This window comes from Haliotis cracherodii, unplaced genomic scaffold (assembly GCF_022045235.1).
Source record: "Haliotis cracherodii isolate W230 unplaced genomic scaffold, xgHalCrac1.p SCAF_4, whole genome shotgun sequence".
Taxonomy (NCBI): domain Eukaryota; kingdom Metazoa; phylum Mollusca; class Gastropoda; order Lepetellida; family Haliotidae; genus Haliotis; species Haliotis cracherodii.
In genome coordinates, this window is record NW_027266297.1 from 46,611,876 (window position 1) to 46,630,995 (window position 19,120).

At 42.6% G+C, this 19,120-nt stretch overlaps 1 protein-coding gene across 8 annotated transcripts in view; it reads right to left on the reverse strand.

The window, feature by feature from the left end:
• Positions 1–19,120, reverse strand: part of LOC139478298 (cyclin-G-associated kinase-like) — an 82,578-nt gene that overhangs the window by 9,808 nt on the left and 53,650 nt on the right. For 7 of the 8 annotated variants that reach the window (XR_011654300.1, XR_011654302.1, XR_011654301.1 and 4 more), the window contains 5 exons: positions 11,022–11,139; positions 9,371–9,450; positions 7,419–7,615; positions 6,109–7,122; positions 2,106–2,231 (listed from right to left, as the gene is read on the reverse strand). Coding sequence is in view for 5 of the 8 variants with exons in the window: in XM_071260711.1 (XP_071116812.1) it covers positions 2,106–2,231; positions 6,109–7,122; positions 7,419–7,615; positions 9,371–9,450; positions 11,022–11,139 (1,535 nt within the window). In the remaining 3 variants the exon portion in view is untranslated. Of the gene's footprint in view, positions 1–2,105; positions 2,232–5,206; positions 5,276–6,108; positions 7,123–7,418; positions 7,616–9,370; positions 9,451–11,021; positions 11,140–19,120 lie in introns of those variants that run through there. The other variant, XM_071260712.1, reaches the window with a different exon arrangement.

Genomic DNA, 19,120 nt, shown 5'->3' on the forward strand with positions numbered 1-19,120 from the left:
GTAGACACTCCCACGATATTGCTAACGCGTTGTGATCCCAAGCTTGATGGCATGGGAGAAAAGAACTGTGATAGCAGATTGTTGAACCAGGTTGCAGAGAGATCGCAAACATTCGAGAGGAGCAGCCACCATTGGAGATGTGGTTGTAGATGGTTTGACAGAGAGATTAGAACCTGACAATCGTCGGTCAAGAGAAATGGCTTCAGGAATCACTGAACTGGTCATAAGTGGATTTGACATCTCCTTGTGCTGATGTCAGGAGACCGAGGAGTTGTTACCATTGGTGCAGAGGAAGGGATTATCTCAGTGCCAATGGAACAAGGCCTTGTATCTTCATCCATTGATCCTGGGGGATGAACATTAGGCATGTGTCGAAAGAGCCCCGATAAATTGGAGTCGTTGGACAGGGATCATTTAGGATTTTTTCGTCTTGATGAGCCATCCGAGCTGATGAAGAAGATTCTGCATGAGATTACCACCTTCCATTGGTAATGGTGGCGTAGAAAAAGAAACCAAAGGAAATGTCAGTGCTCCTGAAGGATGTGGACGTGTACATATGCGTCCTGTAGAGCTAAGCTGATCATGAAATTGCCGGGACCAAGAATTGTGCGTAACAACGCGATGGATGTCATCTGGAAGTGAGGAGGTACTTCTAGATATTATTTGTTGAATATTTTCATGTTGAAAATGAAGGTGTAGTTGAAGGCTGTCCTTCTTTGGAACCAGAAAAATTGGGGAATGGAAGACTGGAGTGGTGAGGCATTCTCTACAGCGTCAGTGAGAATGGGAAGTTGTTTGACCGGATACTGGTGAGACGACAGCTTGTATGTTGTGGGTGTTGTCACAATGAGAATTAGTAGATACCTGTCCCGTAGTAGAGAAGAACAAAGGGATCGTCCAAGATAATCTAGTTTTCGGCGAAGCAGCGCAATCTTCCACCGACAGGTGATGGGACTATTAGCTGGGGGCGGAAGAGACCAGTCATGGATGTGAGCGGAGTCAATTTGAGATCGAGTCTTCCTTTAGGGATATTCGCCACCTTTGGACCCAGAAAAGGAAATGGTACGTGCAGCTGACTTCCCGCCTAGATGGCCTCTTCCCCGGCCACAAAAGGAGTTGGACCTCGAGCTAATTACTTTATGAAGATCCAGTTAGTTGGGTGTAAAAGAGGGGCGCTTCCGTTCTCTTCTTTTTGGTCCGCTAGCTGGTTCCTTTGAAGTGGCTGGGGAAATTACGTAGCAAACGTGTACAGGTCAACATGTATACAGTGTGTGTGACCCAGATTGTTGGGAGGTGACCATGGTGATTCGAGGGATGTTCGGACAAACTGTATTTTTAGAAGCTGGAAACCTTTGTTTTAGCACATTTTCCACTAAGGATCAAAGAAGAATACGAGATGGGATAAGTTCAAAAAGTTATTTATCATGTTCATGGTCAAGTGCAGTACAAATATTCTATTTTGTCATAAATACAAATGGGTCACAAATGAAATTAATAGTCATACTCCTTACATGCAAAGGTAATGTGACAACCTGATTCTACACGATTGAAGGGCTGAATATGGCCTACATTGGACCCATACCATGGCTGATTCAAAACCGCTGGCTCGCTAACATTGTATGGTCACTAGAAACCATGTTGTAATACTGGTAATAGCCAACCAGTCCTTCAATCCGCAATCAATGATTAGAAAAATAGCAAATATGTGTAAAGATAATAAAACAAGAGTCATCAGAAGATGACAAATTCCCCCAGCCCAATACAGTCGAAAGAACAAATCAAATAACTGTCAGTCCAACTGCATGAGAGAATTTCTATCTGATCTGTCTGTCCGTATACAAGAGTAGTTATTGAGCTATCAAAACAATAAATTGGAATTGTCACAATCAAACTTGTTGTCATGGAAACAGAAAAGAATTTAAATTCGAAAAATCCTTGATTAGCAAAAGGCCCCAGTTGACAACCTGGTCTTGGTGTGTTGAAAGTGTCATGAAATCCGTAAAGGGCAAAAAGGCACCACTTCAGGATTTGTTTGATATATTATATGCTGGGGGGTAAAAATATTAGAAAGTTGATAATGAAACCTGGTGGCAGGCTAGAGTTACCTGGACCTCCGAATGCTGGCACTCCCTGCTGTTGGCCTGGCTGCTGTCTGGAGGGCATACTTCCCATTGGCTGCTGGCTCTTGAAATTGCCATGACTACTGCTACCTTTCATGCCAGACAACTTTCCTATAAGGATGCAAAGACTTGGGTATCAAGTGCATGAGGACTGGCTCTCAAAGACAGCCTATCAAATTTGGCCTGTGGCAGTGTCAACATGCACATTTGTTGTTGTTTTCACCCACAAAACTTGAAAGCTTCATCATATAAACATCATGATGACATATTAACTGCTTTTATTATTCCCATACTCTTCTCTACCAGAAGTGAAAATCTAGACTGGTCATGTGACCTTTGGCCTACTTAATTACTGCTGGTTATGGAACATTACCTGTCTTATATGAAGGACTATCCATCAAAGAAAATTGGTCAAAATCAATTATTTGTGCCAATATTATCTTTCTGAAACCAAACTGGATTGCAGGACGGACATGACATGTACATAGGTTTTACTGGTCTATGGCCATTTAGCAAATGATACTGAAGTTAATGTCTATTTCTATAAATGTTGTTTGATCAACCATTGAGGAACCTGTCCAGAAGGCCTTTAGCCTGATAATAATTCTCCTTGAATGTCTCACTTCTAACATGTCTGGTGTAGGCATTGTTTAAAAAAGGTTATACTAGAAAATATTGATATTGCCATACCACATTGCAAATTCTTCTTCACCTCCATCATAAACACACATCCTAAAACATGTCTTTCCCACATCCTGGATGCCCCTTGCTCATGCTCACCAATTGAGATTTACGAGGGGTGTTCATTAAAGATTTCCCCTAAACCACTTAGGGTTATCATATTTGGTTGAAATTTCACATGTGTAATGATACATGTATCTATGGGTTATGTTATGATCGAGTAGGGTGTGACAATGGAGGCAGTAGAATACCGAGCAGTGATTAGGTTTTATATATTTGAAAGGTCACACACCAAAAGAAACTTTCGATGAAATGAAAGCAACTTATGGGGAAGATGCCCAATCATATGACGTTGTTAAACACTGGCATCGCCAGTTCAAGTGTGGTCGGATATCTGTGGAAACAACTGCCATTCCTGGTCGCCCCATTCAGCCATTGATTAGGACACTATCCATCAAGTAGAGACCGCCATTTTGGCAGACGGACGTATAACTGTTCGCCAGTTAGCACAAGATGTCAAGATCATTGTAGGGTCTGTAGAAAAAATCATCCATGACAATTTGAACATGCATAAGGTGTCTGCACGATGGATTCCCAGGCTGCTCACACCTTTCCAAAAGCAGGAACAAGTCAATTGCTCAAAGGATCTTTTGGAGATGTGCCAAAAATAACAGGCAAACTTTTTTGACAGACTTATCACACTGGATGAAACTTGGGTCCATCACTATGATCCTGAGACTAAAGCTCAGTCGATGCAATGGAAGCATGTGGAGTCACCACCCCCAAAGAAGGCACGTGTCCAACCCTCTGCAGGCAAGGTCATGCTCACGGTGTTTTGGGACCAGCACGGAGTAGTGATGATGGATTTCTTGGCAAAGGGTACCACAATTACAGGAGCTTATTATGCTTCACTGCTGCGGAAATTGCGGGACGCTATCAAGCTTAAGAGGCGTGGCATGCTAATTGAAGGGAAAACGTTTCACAGATGATGAAACACTGATTTCTGAAGTCAAGTCCTGGTTTGAGACGCAAAATGAGGGCTTTTACAAGCGAGGTCTCCATAGTTGCATAAAACCATGGGAGAAGTGTGTAACTCTTGGTGGTTCCTACGTGGAGAAAGACTAATACCTATGCCAAGTTTCATTCCACTAGGTCCATCGGAAGTGGGTCAGGGGAAATCTTTAATGAACAGCCCTCGTATCTGTCCTTGATCTCTCACGTCCTTCTGATCAGCACTCTGTTTAATAACTAGGCAGGGAAAAGACGGGCAGGCAGGCTTGAGACTTGTTGTCAGAACAAGTATACTAATATTATGAATATCCAAATTCACGTCAATTATTTCTCATCCGGACAGCACATTACAATGTTATCCCCCTGTTCAAGTTGTAGCGAATAGCAACAAGAGCCCAACAATCCCTCAGAACATTTATTGACATTTTGAGATTCAAGGGAAATATCTAGCAAACACTGAACAGCAGGTGACATTTTTTTGTGTTATGATGCCCGGAGGATCGGAACTTCAAGTTGTAGCAAATAACAAGATCCAAGCAATGTGTGAGAATATATTATTTTTGTGACACTTTGTTACACAAGGAAATACCTGGCAAACTCTCAGCAGTAATTTGTTACGATAATCTCAATGCTAAATGCAAAACATTGTCGAGTGACGTGGTGTCAGCCTCAAGTTGTATTGTATGCTGATGATAAAAGCTTGATAATACATCAGACTTCTGTTGTGACATCCTTGCTCGCCCTAAGAAATGCAGTCTAAGAAAAAGCACCTCTTCAGCTCTCAATACGTGATGCCTGGAGGATCGGAACTTCAGGCCCAACCATACCTCAGAACGTTTAATGTGATGCTATGTGACTCAAGGGAAATATCTGGTAAACCTACAGCAGTGTCGTCAATGGAAGCTGCTGACAATGTGATACCCAGTTTTTAATCAACAACACTCCATCGACAATATTTCTATACCAATCAGTGACTGCAGACCCCAAATGTCCAGTAATGGGAACAGGTCACTTATTATAACATAAGCTGTTGCCTAGGAGTTTTTGAAAGATCTTTGTGTCTGCTCTCGGAATGTTAATCACAGCAGATGCCTCCGCAGGTCACTGACACCACTGGAATGTTGTACAGGAATCACTGGTGTCAAGTTGTAGCGGACACCAAACAAAACTGACAAAAGTAAAGTTGTCGAGAGAGCATATCCTCAGCTTTTAGGAGTCATACAAGTTGGAAGTACAACAGGTGCTGAAGACTCCTGACCTACTACCTTACCAGTGGAGCAGCCATCCACTGTGGACTGACCTCAGGAACCAGGTTGTAAAGCCCATTGTAGAGGTGGATGCAGCAACCCATATGGATGCAGTTGATTTTGATGAAACGCCAGCTCTCATACTAGCGCCTGTGGCCTGTCATGGGTTAAACTGTGCTCCGTCCCCAGGGAAAAAGCCAACCCCAAGCAGAGAGCCTGTCATTGACAAAGGCTTTGTTGCAATTCATGCCCAGGAAAGCACATGTGTATCTTTGCATGATAAAAAGGAAAGTGAGAGGTCAAGGACTGAGATAAATCCAGATTGGTGGTCAAGGCCGGAAGTAGAAAAGGCAGGTTTGGGGTTCTGAGTTATACCATCGAAGTGAAAAAGACAAGACAAGAAATATTTTTTATTATGTCACAGTTTTAGATAGATAGACTTTCTTTTTACTAAATCTGGAGACAAAGAGTTCTCTGTTTGAAAGTTATACTGCATTGGCGATGTGTTCTGCCAAACCAGAAGAAAAGTTATTTAATCGTGAGTGCTCATAACTTTATATCCCACTGCATATACTTTCTCAATGAAACTGTTTCAAGTCAGTGAGGGAATGACCTTCAAAGTTACGATGACATTTGCCACAACCATCACATATGCCAGGTAATGAGTTAATTGTTGAGAGTCTACCATGGAGAATATGATAAGAAAATGCTTAGATGTATCATGAATCAATCTAAAATTTCTGGAAATTGGAACAATGTTTCATAATTTGACCGCCAGTGACTCCTTATACAATGGTCACCCAAAAGTTGATACAGACATGACCCCACCTTAGACATCAAGCATAATTTGTTCATCAAATTCCATTCATAAATACTATGCAGTGACACCTCGTTCATACTTGGCGATCTTGACCTTACACAATCACAATCATACGTCAGACAAATCCTCCAGGGGCAGCAGCGGAACACAAATTCAGGTAAACCCATTAAGCTGCCCCCATTACAAGGTGCTGCTTCATTAAGAACAAGTTGTACATAACATGACTCACCTAAGTCTGCAAATGGATCTGCCTTTGGCACTGGTCCGATGCCTCCACCCTGAGATGCGGACATTGGGGCACTCATTCCAGCTTGCTGTGGGAAAGAAGAGCTGTGGCTCTTAGACATACCAATGCCTATTCCACCAGCATTGGCAGGTTTGGGAATATTGCTGTTACTGCCACCACTTTGGAGAATGTTGCTGGCATCCCAGTTACCCATTAAATCATCAGGACCTCCTACTGTTTGATTTTGATTTTCCATAAATGAGACAAAATCATCTGAACCCGCACCGCTGCCTCCATTCTCTACAGTTGGGGCACAACTTTGGAAAGGGTCAAAGCTTCCAAAAGCATCTGTTCTACCAGAACCCTTAGCAGCATTGGTTTGACTTGCAGGTTTCTGACGGGATGCCATTTCTTGGAAAGGATCAAAGGTGTCCCCAAACTGAACATTAGACGACTGGGCATTGGAGGCATCCGCTTCCACAGAGCCACCAAGTAAGTCAAAGTTAGAGGGTTCACTACCCATATTCAGTAAGTCCATCTGGTCAGTCACAGGATCATTTTGTTGAGCACCTGTACTCTTCATGTTCAGCAAATCTTGAGTAGCATCACTTGATGCAGGTGCACTGAAGTCACTAAAAAAGTCTGCATCCTGGGATCGAGGAGCCTGCACACCGATATCACTACCATTACTGCTATGAGTTCCTGCCCGGTCCCGAGACAGAGACACAAAGTCATCATCTTCATTATCACTAGCATCTAGTAGCCGGACTTCTATTTCTGTGGGTTGGGGGGGTTCTACTACTTCCCCTGATTCCGTTGGTGCGCCACTGTCCCATTCAAGTGTTGCGAAGAAGTTGGACCGACTCTTCGGCTCACTGGCCTGTTTGCGAGCAGTCTCGGGTGTTGATGCAGGTTTCTTGCTAGGTGTTGAAGGTTGATGAAGAGGACTGTCTGATGGACTCTCAGAATTCAAGCTAGATGTTCGACTTAAACGAGATTTGGCTCTTTCTGAAGCACCTGTTATGGAGACAAGGCAGGGACTAAAATAAATGGTCTTGTGTATTTCAAACACTATCATGTCAAATAGTTTAGTGACCTGCATAAAATACAGACACTACTGACAGTAAAAGAAGACTGGTTGTTGTTGGCAATGATCTGATTGAAACTTGCTAGTACGGCAATTTTGCCCCAATCTAGCATCTCACCGAAAAGGTACTTGACTATTTCACAACTATATGAAGCATTTATATATACACCTAGATTACTATTGATGAAGTAGAGGTTATCACTGTAATGTCTGGAAAAACTCTTACCAAATTCTGATAATGCCTGATGCAATTCATCCTTCCCAGAAAACAGAATTCTCGGGGTGAGTTTTTCTGTACTGAATTTGAACCAAGGATACTGCTTTTCTGCCTGTGGTCGATCATTTGGTGATACTGCAAGCTCCACCGAGACAGAAAACAGGTCAGGGTACTTGTCTGGGGTGTCCATCTGGTCAAGCTCATACCTTAACAAAGAGCACACCATACTCACACCACACACAAAACCACAGCCATCATATATGTTTGTCTGAACCAAGACCGTGTTCATCTCCTCATCAAAACCACAGCTACTGCTTATGTGGTTGTGCAACAATCATGACAAAATATCTTCACGATTTGAATCAACCATCTAAACCCATAGCTTGTCCAGTATGACTGAGACACGCTATTACTCAGACACACCATATCAGCTTGACTTACTGTGACAGCTTCAGGTGAGGTGAGTCGAAATGGGGTCTAACATCGCAGTCCAAGATTATTGCACTTATATTGCGACGTGCATGCATGTATGTGTGGCTGCCTTTACTAGTCCAGACTAATGCCGATATTATGGTGCTTGCCCACTGACATACCATGCTGCAGTTTAACATGATATACCCCATTCAGACAAATTATCCTGACTCCGAGACAACCAGTCCTTGCTTTACCTCTTCAATGAGTAGCGCCAGACAGGGTAACAACAAAAACATCTTTAAACATCTTTTGGTATGACGTAGCCAGGGATCAAATCCTGGACCTTTTGGCAAATGTTCTAACATTAGTAGTAGGAGGTGGCCTGTGACAGCTTGAGGTAGTGACACACTGACAGCTTGAGGTAGTGACACACTGACAGCTTGAGGTAGTGACACACTGACAGCTTGAGGTAGTGACACACTGACAGCTTGAGGTAGTGACACACTGACAGCTTGAGGTAGTGACACACTGACAGCTTGAGGTAGTGACACACTGACAGCTTGAGGTAGTGACACACTGATAGCTTGAGGTAGTGACACACTGACAGCTTGAGATAGTGACACACTGACAGCTTGAGATAGTGACACACTGACAGCTTGAGGTAGTGACACACTGACAGCTTGAGGTAGTGACACACTGACAGCTTGAGGTAGTGACACACTGACAGCTTGAGATAGTGACACACTGACAGCTTGAGGTAGTGACACACTGACAGCTTGAGGTAGTGACACACTGACAGCTTGAGGTAGTGACACACTGACAGCTTGAGATAGTGACACACTGACAGCTTGAGGTAGTGACACACTGACAGCTTGAGGTAGTGACACACTGACAGCTTGAGATAGTGACACACTGACAGCTTGAGGTAGTGACACACTGACAGCTTGAGGTAGTGACACACTGACAGCTTGAGGTAGTGACACACTGATAGCTTGAGGTAGTGACACACTGACAGCTTGAGATAGTGACACACTGACAGCTTGAGGTAGTGACACACTGACAGCTTGAGATAGTGACACACTGACAGCTTGAGGTAGTGACACACTGACAGCTTGAGATAGTGACACACTGACAGCTTGAGGTAGTGACACACTGACAGCTTGAGGTAGTGACACACTGACAGCTTGAGGTAGTGACACACTGACAGCTTGAGGTAGTGACACACTGATAGCTTGAGGTAGTGACACACTGACAGCTTGAGATAGTGACACGCTGCCAGCTTGAGGTAGTGACACACTGACAGCTTGAGATAGTGACACACTGATAGCTTGAGGTAGTGACACACTGACAGCTTGAGATAGTGACACACTGATAGCTTGAGGTAGTGACACACTGACAGCTTGAGATAGTGACACACTTACAGCTTGAGATAGTGACACGCTGCCAGCTTGAGGTAGTGACACACTGACAGCTTGAGGTAGTGACACACTGATAGCTTGAGGTAGTGACACACTGACAGCTTGAGATAGTGACACACTGTGACTTACTGTGACAGCTTGAATGTTTTGGTGCCTGGAGCAATGAAACCAGAGTGGAACTGTAGTTGAAGTATCTTCATGGAGGTTATCTAAACATAATTAGTTAAATGTAGTCAGTATACAGTTACAAGGAGATACAGGTTATCCTCACAGAACATCACCACTTACACAAAAGTGCCACAGTACTGTAGCTCACCTCGACATGTCAGCAACAGTTTAAATTTCAAGAGACAGCCCTTTGCTGCTATCATGCAACTAAAATATTTCTGCATAAATACTCAGGACAAAAGTATTAATCAACAAATATGAAACTATCCACAATGTTTCTTTATGTGCAAGAATGAAAGTGCTATTGTAAAACATTGTTGATTTACAAAACATTTATACACAATTTATACACAAAGTTTCAACCCTGAATAATGTATCTAATGCCATAGAATGTACCAATTACGCAAAAGACACAATAAAATCCTTATGATTTGAACAAAATATCATGTCCTCATAGGGATAACTATAAATGTTTAAGTTCTGCATCCTGTAAATACAGTACATTTTTAAATAAAATGGTTGAGCGGTGTCTGATTAACTGTTGTGGTTGCAATATTGAAAATCAGATTCAAACCTCTTGACTAATTCTGATGTCATCAGCGGTGGGAAAAGGCTTGTGAAGTTTCAACTTCATTGGTTCAGTGGTATCGGAGAAGATGATATTAACAGTGTGAAGAAATATGTGTTGAGAGAATTTAGGAGCATGATCAATGTGCAAAGGTCAAGTGAAGGTCAAAATGTAACATATAGCTAAAAACGGAACATACGCCTTGAGCCTCACTACCAATTACACATATACAGTAAACTTTGTTTATAATATAACATAACAAACTTTTTTTTTTTGTCCCGACTAGTTATTCTGTATATATGCTTATAACGAACTACAGTTACAACAAACTAAAATGAATGGTCCCTTTTGAGTTGGTTATAACAATAGTTTACTGTACAAGATTTTATGACATGTCGAAGCAACTAACAGGATCGGGTGGTCAATGCTTGCTGACTTGGTTGATGCATGTCATGATATCCCAATTGCGTGGATTGATGCTCGTGATGTCAATCACTTGATTATCTGGTCCAGACTCGATTATTCACAGACCACCGTCATATAACTGGAATATTGCTGAGCGCGGCGTTAAACAACAAACAAATCAAAGACATGTTGAAACAAAACAACATAACAAGTTTCAGCTTTCAAATGGTTGTAGTTCAAAGGTGAAAGCAAGGTAAAATGTTTTATCAAGGCAAGAAACAGAACATGTAACGCCAGACATAAAACCCACGACATACGCTCACTTGACTTTCAGCCTTGTAAGCTAAGTGAGTGAGTGAGTGAGTGAGTGAGTGAGTGAGTGAGTGAGTAAGTTTGGTTTTACGCCGCTTTTAGCAATATTCCAGAAATATCACGGCAGGGGACACCAGAAATGGACCTCACACATTGTACCCATGTCGGGAATCGAACCCGGGTCTTCGGCGTGACGAGCGAACACTTTAACCACTAGGCTACCCAACCACCCCTCTTTTAAGCTAAAGAATGACTTGATCTGCTGACATTACAAAGACAATCGCAAGTGACAACATTGTGATCATGTTTAGGGCAATGTAAAGTTACCTTTCCCTGGATCTTGCCTCCAAATGTTGACCTGGCATGGTAGACGACAACAGTCACATCTCCTGTACAGGATGCATTAAGGGGAACCCGACATGCTCCATCCTCAGTGGTGAACTGTCTGCAAAGGAAACACCACTATTACACCCTATATGTGGTCAATTGTCACTGTGTGAATCGGGAGTGGATAGATGATAATCAGGGATGGATCAGGTCAACCAGTGTGTGATAACATGAGCACTGACTGAGGGGACCACATACATAATCAGCCTGGTACAGATTTACCTTCCAAGACCTATCCATATTTGTAATGCATGTTCATATATTTGCCATTCGACGCCCTAGTGTAAGCTCAAGGCACTACAGTGTAAACATATGTACAAGTATACACTTCATGTATAGGAGGGATAATGGACAACAACAGGTGTTTCCCCAAGCATAAAAATGAAACAGATGTGTTTAAAGTAAGTATTTGAAAGTGTCCGTATTGTCAGTGTTCTTTATGCTGTATGGAAGATCATACCATTAGACAGGAGCTGTGCAGGAGAATGATCGTCGGCCAAAGGACTTCAGTGGTACACTCACGTGATGTTGATGATTGGAACATTAGTCACCATAGGGATGGAGAAGTTCAAACATATATGAGGGTGCCAGTCCAGGAAGAGCTTTATATGTCAAACAAAGAACCTTAGTGACCTGCATAAAATACAGTTTGTATTTTGTATGTTATGACTTATGCTGCTGATGTTCAGCTCTGTGCAGCTGGTAGATCTGCTCATGTACCTCTAGGCTAGACTTATGCTGCTGATGTTCAGCTCTGTGCAGCTGGTAGATCTGCTCATGTACCTCTAGGCTAGACTTATGCTGCTGACGTTCAGCTCTGTGCAGCTGGTAGATCTGCTCATGTACCTCTAGGCTAGACTTGTGCTGCTGATGTTCAGCTCTGTGCAGCTGGTAGATCTGCTCATGTACCTCTAGGCTAGACTTATGCTGCTGACGTTCAGCTCTGTGCAGCTGGTAGATCTGCTCATGTACCTCTAGGCTAGACTTAAGCTGCTGACGTTCAGCTCTGTGCAGCTGGTAGATCTGCTCATGTACCTCTAGGCTAGACTTATGCTGCTGACGTTCAGCTCTGTGCTGCTGGTAGATCTGCTCATGTACCTCTAGGCTAGACTTATGCTGCTGATGTTCAGTTCTGTGCAGCTGATGTTTACATTTGTGTAGAGCATCATTATACCTTGGCATGGTTGTTAACTGCAGAATAATTAAGTTGATCAAATCTGATCTAAAATTACCTGTTCGATTCCGTTTGATGTTCCTGCCTACCAGGTCCGATTCCTTATCGTTTGGTTTATCCAAGCTGATTGTGAATGACAATACAGTCACTGCATGACATAACACAGTGACTGGACACGTTTCTCACCCACAGATACAGCATTATGACACCAATGTCACTGTATGACACAAAACAGTGACCAGACATGTTTCTCACCCACAGATGCAGCATTATGACACCAATGTCACTGTATGACACAACACAGTGACCAGACATGTTTCTCACCCACAGATGCAGCATTATGACACCAATGTCACTGTATGACACAACACAGTGACCGGACATGTTTCTCACCCACAGATGCAGCATTATGACACCAATGTCACTGTATGATATAACACAGTGACCGGACATGTTTCTCATCCACAGATGCAGCATTATGACACCAATGTCACTGTATGATATAACACAGTGACCGGACACGTTTCTCATCCACAGATGCAGCATTATGACACCAATGTCACTGTATGATATAACACAGTGACCGGACATGATTCTCATCCACAGATACAGCATTATGACACCAATGTCACTGTATGATATAACACAGTGACCGGACATGTTTCTCATCCACAGATACAGCATTATGACACCAATGTCACTGTATGATATAACACAGTGACCGGACATGTTTCTCATCCACAGATGCAGCATTATGACACCAATGTCACTGTATGATATAACACAGTGACTGGACACGTTTCTCATCCACAGATACAGCATTATGACACCAATGTCACTGTATGATATAACACAGTGACCGGACATGTTTCTCATCCACAGATACAGCATTATGACACCAATGTCACTGTATGATATAACACAGTGACCGGACATGTTTCTCATCCACAGATACAGCATTATGACACCAATGTCACTGTATGATATAACACAGTGACCGGACATGTTTGTCATCCACAGATGCAGCATTATGACACCAATGTCACTGTATGATATAACACAGTGACCAGACATGTTTCTCATCCACAGATACAGCATTATGACACCAATGTCACTGTATGATATAACACAGTGACCGGACATGTTTCTCATCCACAGATACAGCATTATGACACCAATGTCACTGTATGATATAACACAGTGACCGGACATGTTTCTCATCCACAGATACAGCATTATGACACCAATGTCACTGTATGACACAACACAGTGACCAGACATGTTTGTCATCCACAGATATAGCATTATGACACCAATGTCACTGTATGATATAACACAGTGACCGGACATGTTTCTCATCCACAGATACAGCATTATGACACCAATGTCACTGTATGACACAACACAGTGACCAGACATGTTTGTCATCCACAGATATAGCATTATGACACCAATGTCACTGTATGATATAACACAGTGACCGGACATGTTTCTCATCCACAGATACAGCATTATGACACCAATGTCACTGTATGATATAACACAGTGACCGGACATGTTTCTCATCCACAGATACAGCATTATGACACCAATGTCACTGTATGATATAACACAGTGACCGGACATGTTTCTCATCCACAGATACAGCATTATGACACCAATGTCACTGTATGACACAACACAGTGACCGGACATGTTTGTCATCCACAGATACAGCATCTTGACACCAATGTCACTGTATGACACAACACAGTGACCGGACATGTTTGTCATCCACAGATACAGCATCTTGACACCAATGTCACTGTATGACACAACACAGTGACCAGACATCTGTTTGTCATCCACAGATACAGCATTATGACACCAATGTCACTGTATGACACAACACAGTGACCGGACATCTGTTTGTCATCCACAGATACAGCATTATGACACCAATGTCACTGTATGACACAACACAAGTGACCGGACATGTTTGTCATCCACAGATACAGCATTATGACACCAATGTCACTGTATGATATAACACAGTGACCGGACATGTTTGTCATCCACAGATATAGCATTATGACACCAATGTCACTGTATGATATAACACAGTGACCGGACACGTTTGTCATCCACAGATACAGCATTATGACACCAATGTCACTGTATGATATAACACAGTGACCGGACATGTTTCTCATCCACAGATACAGCATTATGACACCAATGTCACTGTATGATATAACACAGTGACCGGACATGTTTCTCATCCACAGATACAGCATTATGACACCAATGTCACTGTATGATATAACACAGTGACCGGACATGTTTCTCATCCACAGATACAGCATTATGACACCAATGTCACTGTATGACACAACACAGTGACCGGACATGTTTGTCATCCACAGATACAGCATCTTGACACCAATGTCACTGTATGACACAACACAGTGACCGGACATGTTTGTCATCCACAGATACACCAATGTCACTGTATGATATATCACAGATACAGCATCTTGACACCAATGTCACTGTATGATATAACACAGTGATCGGACATGTTTGTCATCCACAGATACAGCATAATGACACCAATGTCACTGTATGACACAACACAGTGACCAGACATGTTTGTCATCCACAGATACAGCATCTTGACACCACAAGCACTGTATGACACAACACAGTGACCAGACATGTTTGTCATCCACAGATACAGCATAATGACACCAATGTCACTGTATGACACAACACAGTGACCAGACATGTTTGTCATCCACAGATACAGCATCTTGACACCAATGTCACTGTATGATATAACACAGTGACCGGACATGTTTCTCATCCACAGATACAGCATTATGACACCACAAGCACTGCATGACACAACACAGTGACCGGACACGTTTGTCATCCACAGATACAGCATCTTGACACCAATGTCACTGTATGATATAACACAGTGACTGGACACGTTTCTCATCCACAGATATAGCATCTTGACACCAATGTCACTGTATGATATAACACAGTGACCGGACATGTTTGTCATCCACAGATACAGCATTATGACACCACAGGCACTGTATGACACAACACAGTGACCAGACATCTGTTTGTCATCCACAGATGCAGCTTTATGACACCAATGTCACTGTATGATATAACACAGTGACCGGACACGTTTGTCATCCACAGATGCAGCATTATGACACCACAGGCACTGTATGACACAACACAGTGACCAGACATCTGTTTGTCATCCACAGATACAGCATTATGACACCAACGTCACTGTATGACACAACACAGTGACCAGACATCTGTTTGTCATCCACAGATACATCATTATGACACCAATGTCACTGTATGACACAACACAAGTGACCGGACATGTTTGTCATCCACAGATACAGCATTATGACACCAATGTCACTGTATGATATAACACAATGACCGGACATGTTTGTCATCCACAGATATAGCATTATGACACCAATGTCACTGTATGATATAACACAGTGACCGGACACGTTTGTCATCCACAGATACAGCATTATGACACCAATGTCACTGTATGACACAACACAGTGACCGGACATGTTTCTCATCCACAGATACAGCATAATGACACCAATGTCACTGTATGATATAACACAGTGACTGGACACGTTTGTCATCCACAGATACACCAATGTCACTGTATGATATATCACAGATACAGCATTTTGACACCAATGTCACTGTATGATATAACACAGTGATCGGACATGTTTGTCATCCACAGATACAGCATAATGACACCAATGTCACTGTATGACACAAAACAGTGACCAGACATGTTTGTCATCCACAGATACAGCATCTTGACACCACAAGCACTGTATGACACAACACAGTGACCAGACATGTTTGTCATCCACAGATACAGCATAATGACACCAATGTCACTGTATGACACAACACAGTGACCAGACATGTTTGTCATCCACAGATACAGCATCTTGACACCAATGTCACTGTATGATATAACACAGTGACCGGACATGTTTCTCATCCACAGATACAGCATTATGACACCACAAGCACTGCATGACACAACACAGTGACCGGACACGTTTGTCATCCACAGATACAGCATTATGACACCAATGTCACTGTATGATATAACACAGTGACCGGACATGTTTCTCATCCACAGATACAGCATTATGACACCAATGTCACTGTATGACACAACACAGTGACCGGACATGTTTGTCATCCACAGATACAGCATCTTGACACCAATGTCACTGTATGACACAACACAGTGACCGGACATGTTTGTCATCCACAGATACACCAATGTCACTGTATGATATATCACAGATACAGCATCTTGACACCAATGTCACTGTATGATATAACACAGTGATCGGACATGTTTGTCATCCACAGATACAGCATAATGACACCAATGTCACTGTATGACACAAAACAGTGACCAGACATGTTTGTCATCCACAGATACAGCATCTTGACACCACAAGCACTGTATGACACAACACAGTGACCAGACATGTTTGTCATCCACAGATACAGCATAATGACACCAATGTCACTGTATGACACAACACAGTGACCAGACATGTTTGTCATCCACAGATACAGCATCTTGACACCAATGTCACTGTATGATATAACACAGTGACCGGACATGTTTCTCATCCACAGATACAGCATTATGACACCACAAGCACTGCATGACACAACACAGTGACCGGACACGTTTGTCATCCACAGATACAGCATCTTGACACCAATGTCACTGTATGATATAACACAGTGACTGGACACGTTTCTCATCCACAGATACAGCATCTTGACACCAATGTCACTGTATGATATAACACAGTGACCGGACATGTTTGTCATCCACAGATACAGCATTATGACACCACAGGCACTGTATGACACAACACAGTGACCAGACATCTGTTTGTCATCCACAGATGCAGCTTTATGACACCAATGTCACTGTATGATATAACACAGTGACCGGACACGTTTGTCATCCACAGATGCAGCATTATGACACCACAGGCACTGTATGACACAACACAGTGACCAGACATCTGTTTGTCATCCACAGATACAGCATTATGACACCAACGTCACTGTATGACACAACACAGTGACCAGACATCTGTTTGTCATCCACAGATACATCATTATGACACCAATGTCACTGTATGACACAACACAAGTGACCGGACATGTTTGTCATCCACAGATACAGCATTATGACACCAATGTCACTGTATGATATAACACAATGACCGGACATGTTTGTCATCCACAGATATAGCATTATGACACCAATGTCACTGTATGATATAACACAGTGACCGGACACGTTTGTCATCCACAGATACAGCATTATGACACCAATGTCACTGTATGACACAACACAGTGACCGGACATGTTTCTCATCCACAGATACAGCATAATGACACCAATGTCACTGTATGATATAACACAGTGACTGGACACGTTTGTCATCCACAGATACACCAATGTCACTGTATGATATATCACAGATACAGCATTTTGACACCAATGTCACTGTATGATATAACACAGTGATCGGACATGTTTGTCATCCACAGATACAGCATAATGACACCAATGTCACTGTATGACACAAAACAGTGACCAGACATGTTTGTCATCCACAGATACAGCATCTTGACACCACAAGCACTGTATGACACAACACAGTGACCAGACATGTTTGTCATCCACAGATACAGCATAATGACACCAATGTCACTGTATGACACAACACAGTGACCAGACATGTTTGTCATCCACAGATACAGCATCTTGACACCAATGTCACTGTATGATATAACACAGTGACCGGACATGTTTCTCATCCACAGATACAGCATTATGACACCACAAGCACTGCATGACACAACACAGTGACCGGACACGTTTGTCATCCACAGATACAGCATCTTGACACCAATGTCACTGTATGATATAACACAGTGACTGGACACGTTTCTCATCCACAGATACAGCATCTTGACACCAATGTCACTGTATGATATAACACAGTGACCGGACATGTTTGTCATCCACAGATACAGCATTATGACACCACAGGCACTGTATGACACAACACAGTGACCAGACATCTGTTTGTCATCCACAGATGCAGCTTTATGACACCAATGTCACTGTATGATATAACACAGTGACCGGACACGTTTGTCATCCACAGATGCAGCATTATGACACCACAGGCACTGTATGACACAACACAGTGACCAGACATCTGTTTGTCATCCACAGATACAGCATTATGACACCAACGTCACTGTATGACACAACACAGTGACCAGACATCTGTTTGTCATCCACAGATACAGCATTATGACACCAATGTCACTGTATGACACAACACAGTGACCGGACATCTGTTTGTCATCTACAGATACAGCATTATGACACAAATGTCACTGTATGACACAACACAGTGACCGGACATCTGTTTGTCATCCACAGATATAGCATTATGACACCAATGTCACTGTATGATATAACACAGTGACCGGACACGTTTGTCATCCACAGATACAGCATTATGACACCAATGTCACTGTATGACACAACACAGTGACCGGACATGTTTCTCATCCACAGATACAGCATAATGACACCATAGTCACTGTATGATATAACACAGTGACTGGACACGTTTGTACGAGTCATGCAGAGTTCAGGAATGAGTGTGACAGAGGACATTAAAATTACCAAGAAACAAGTACAGCCTTTAATGTGCGAGGCAAACAAGGCTGATAATTCATGGGC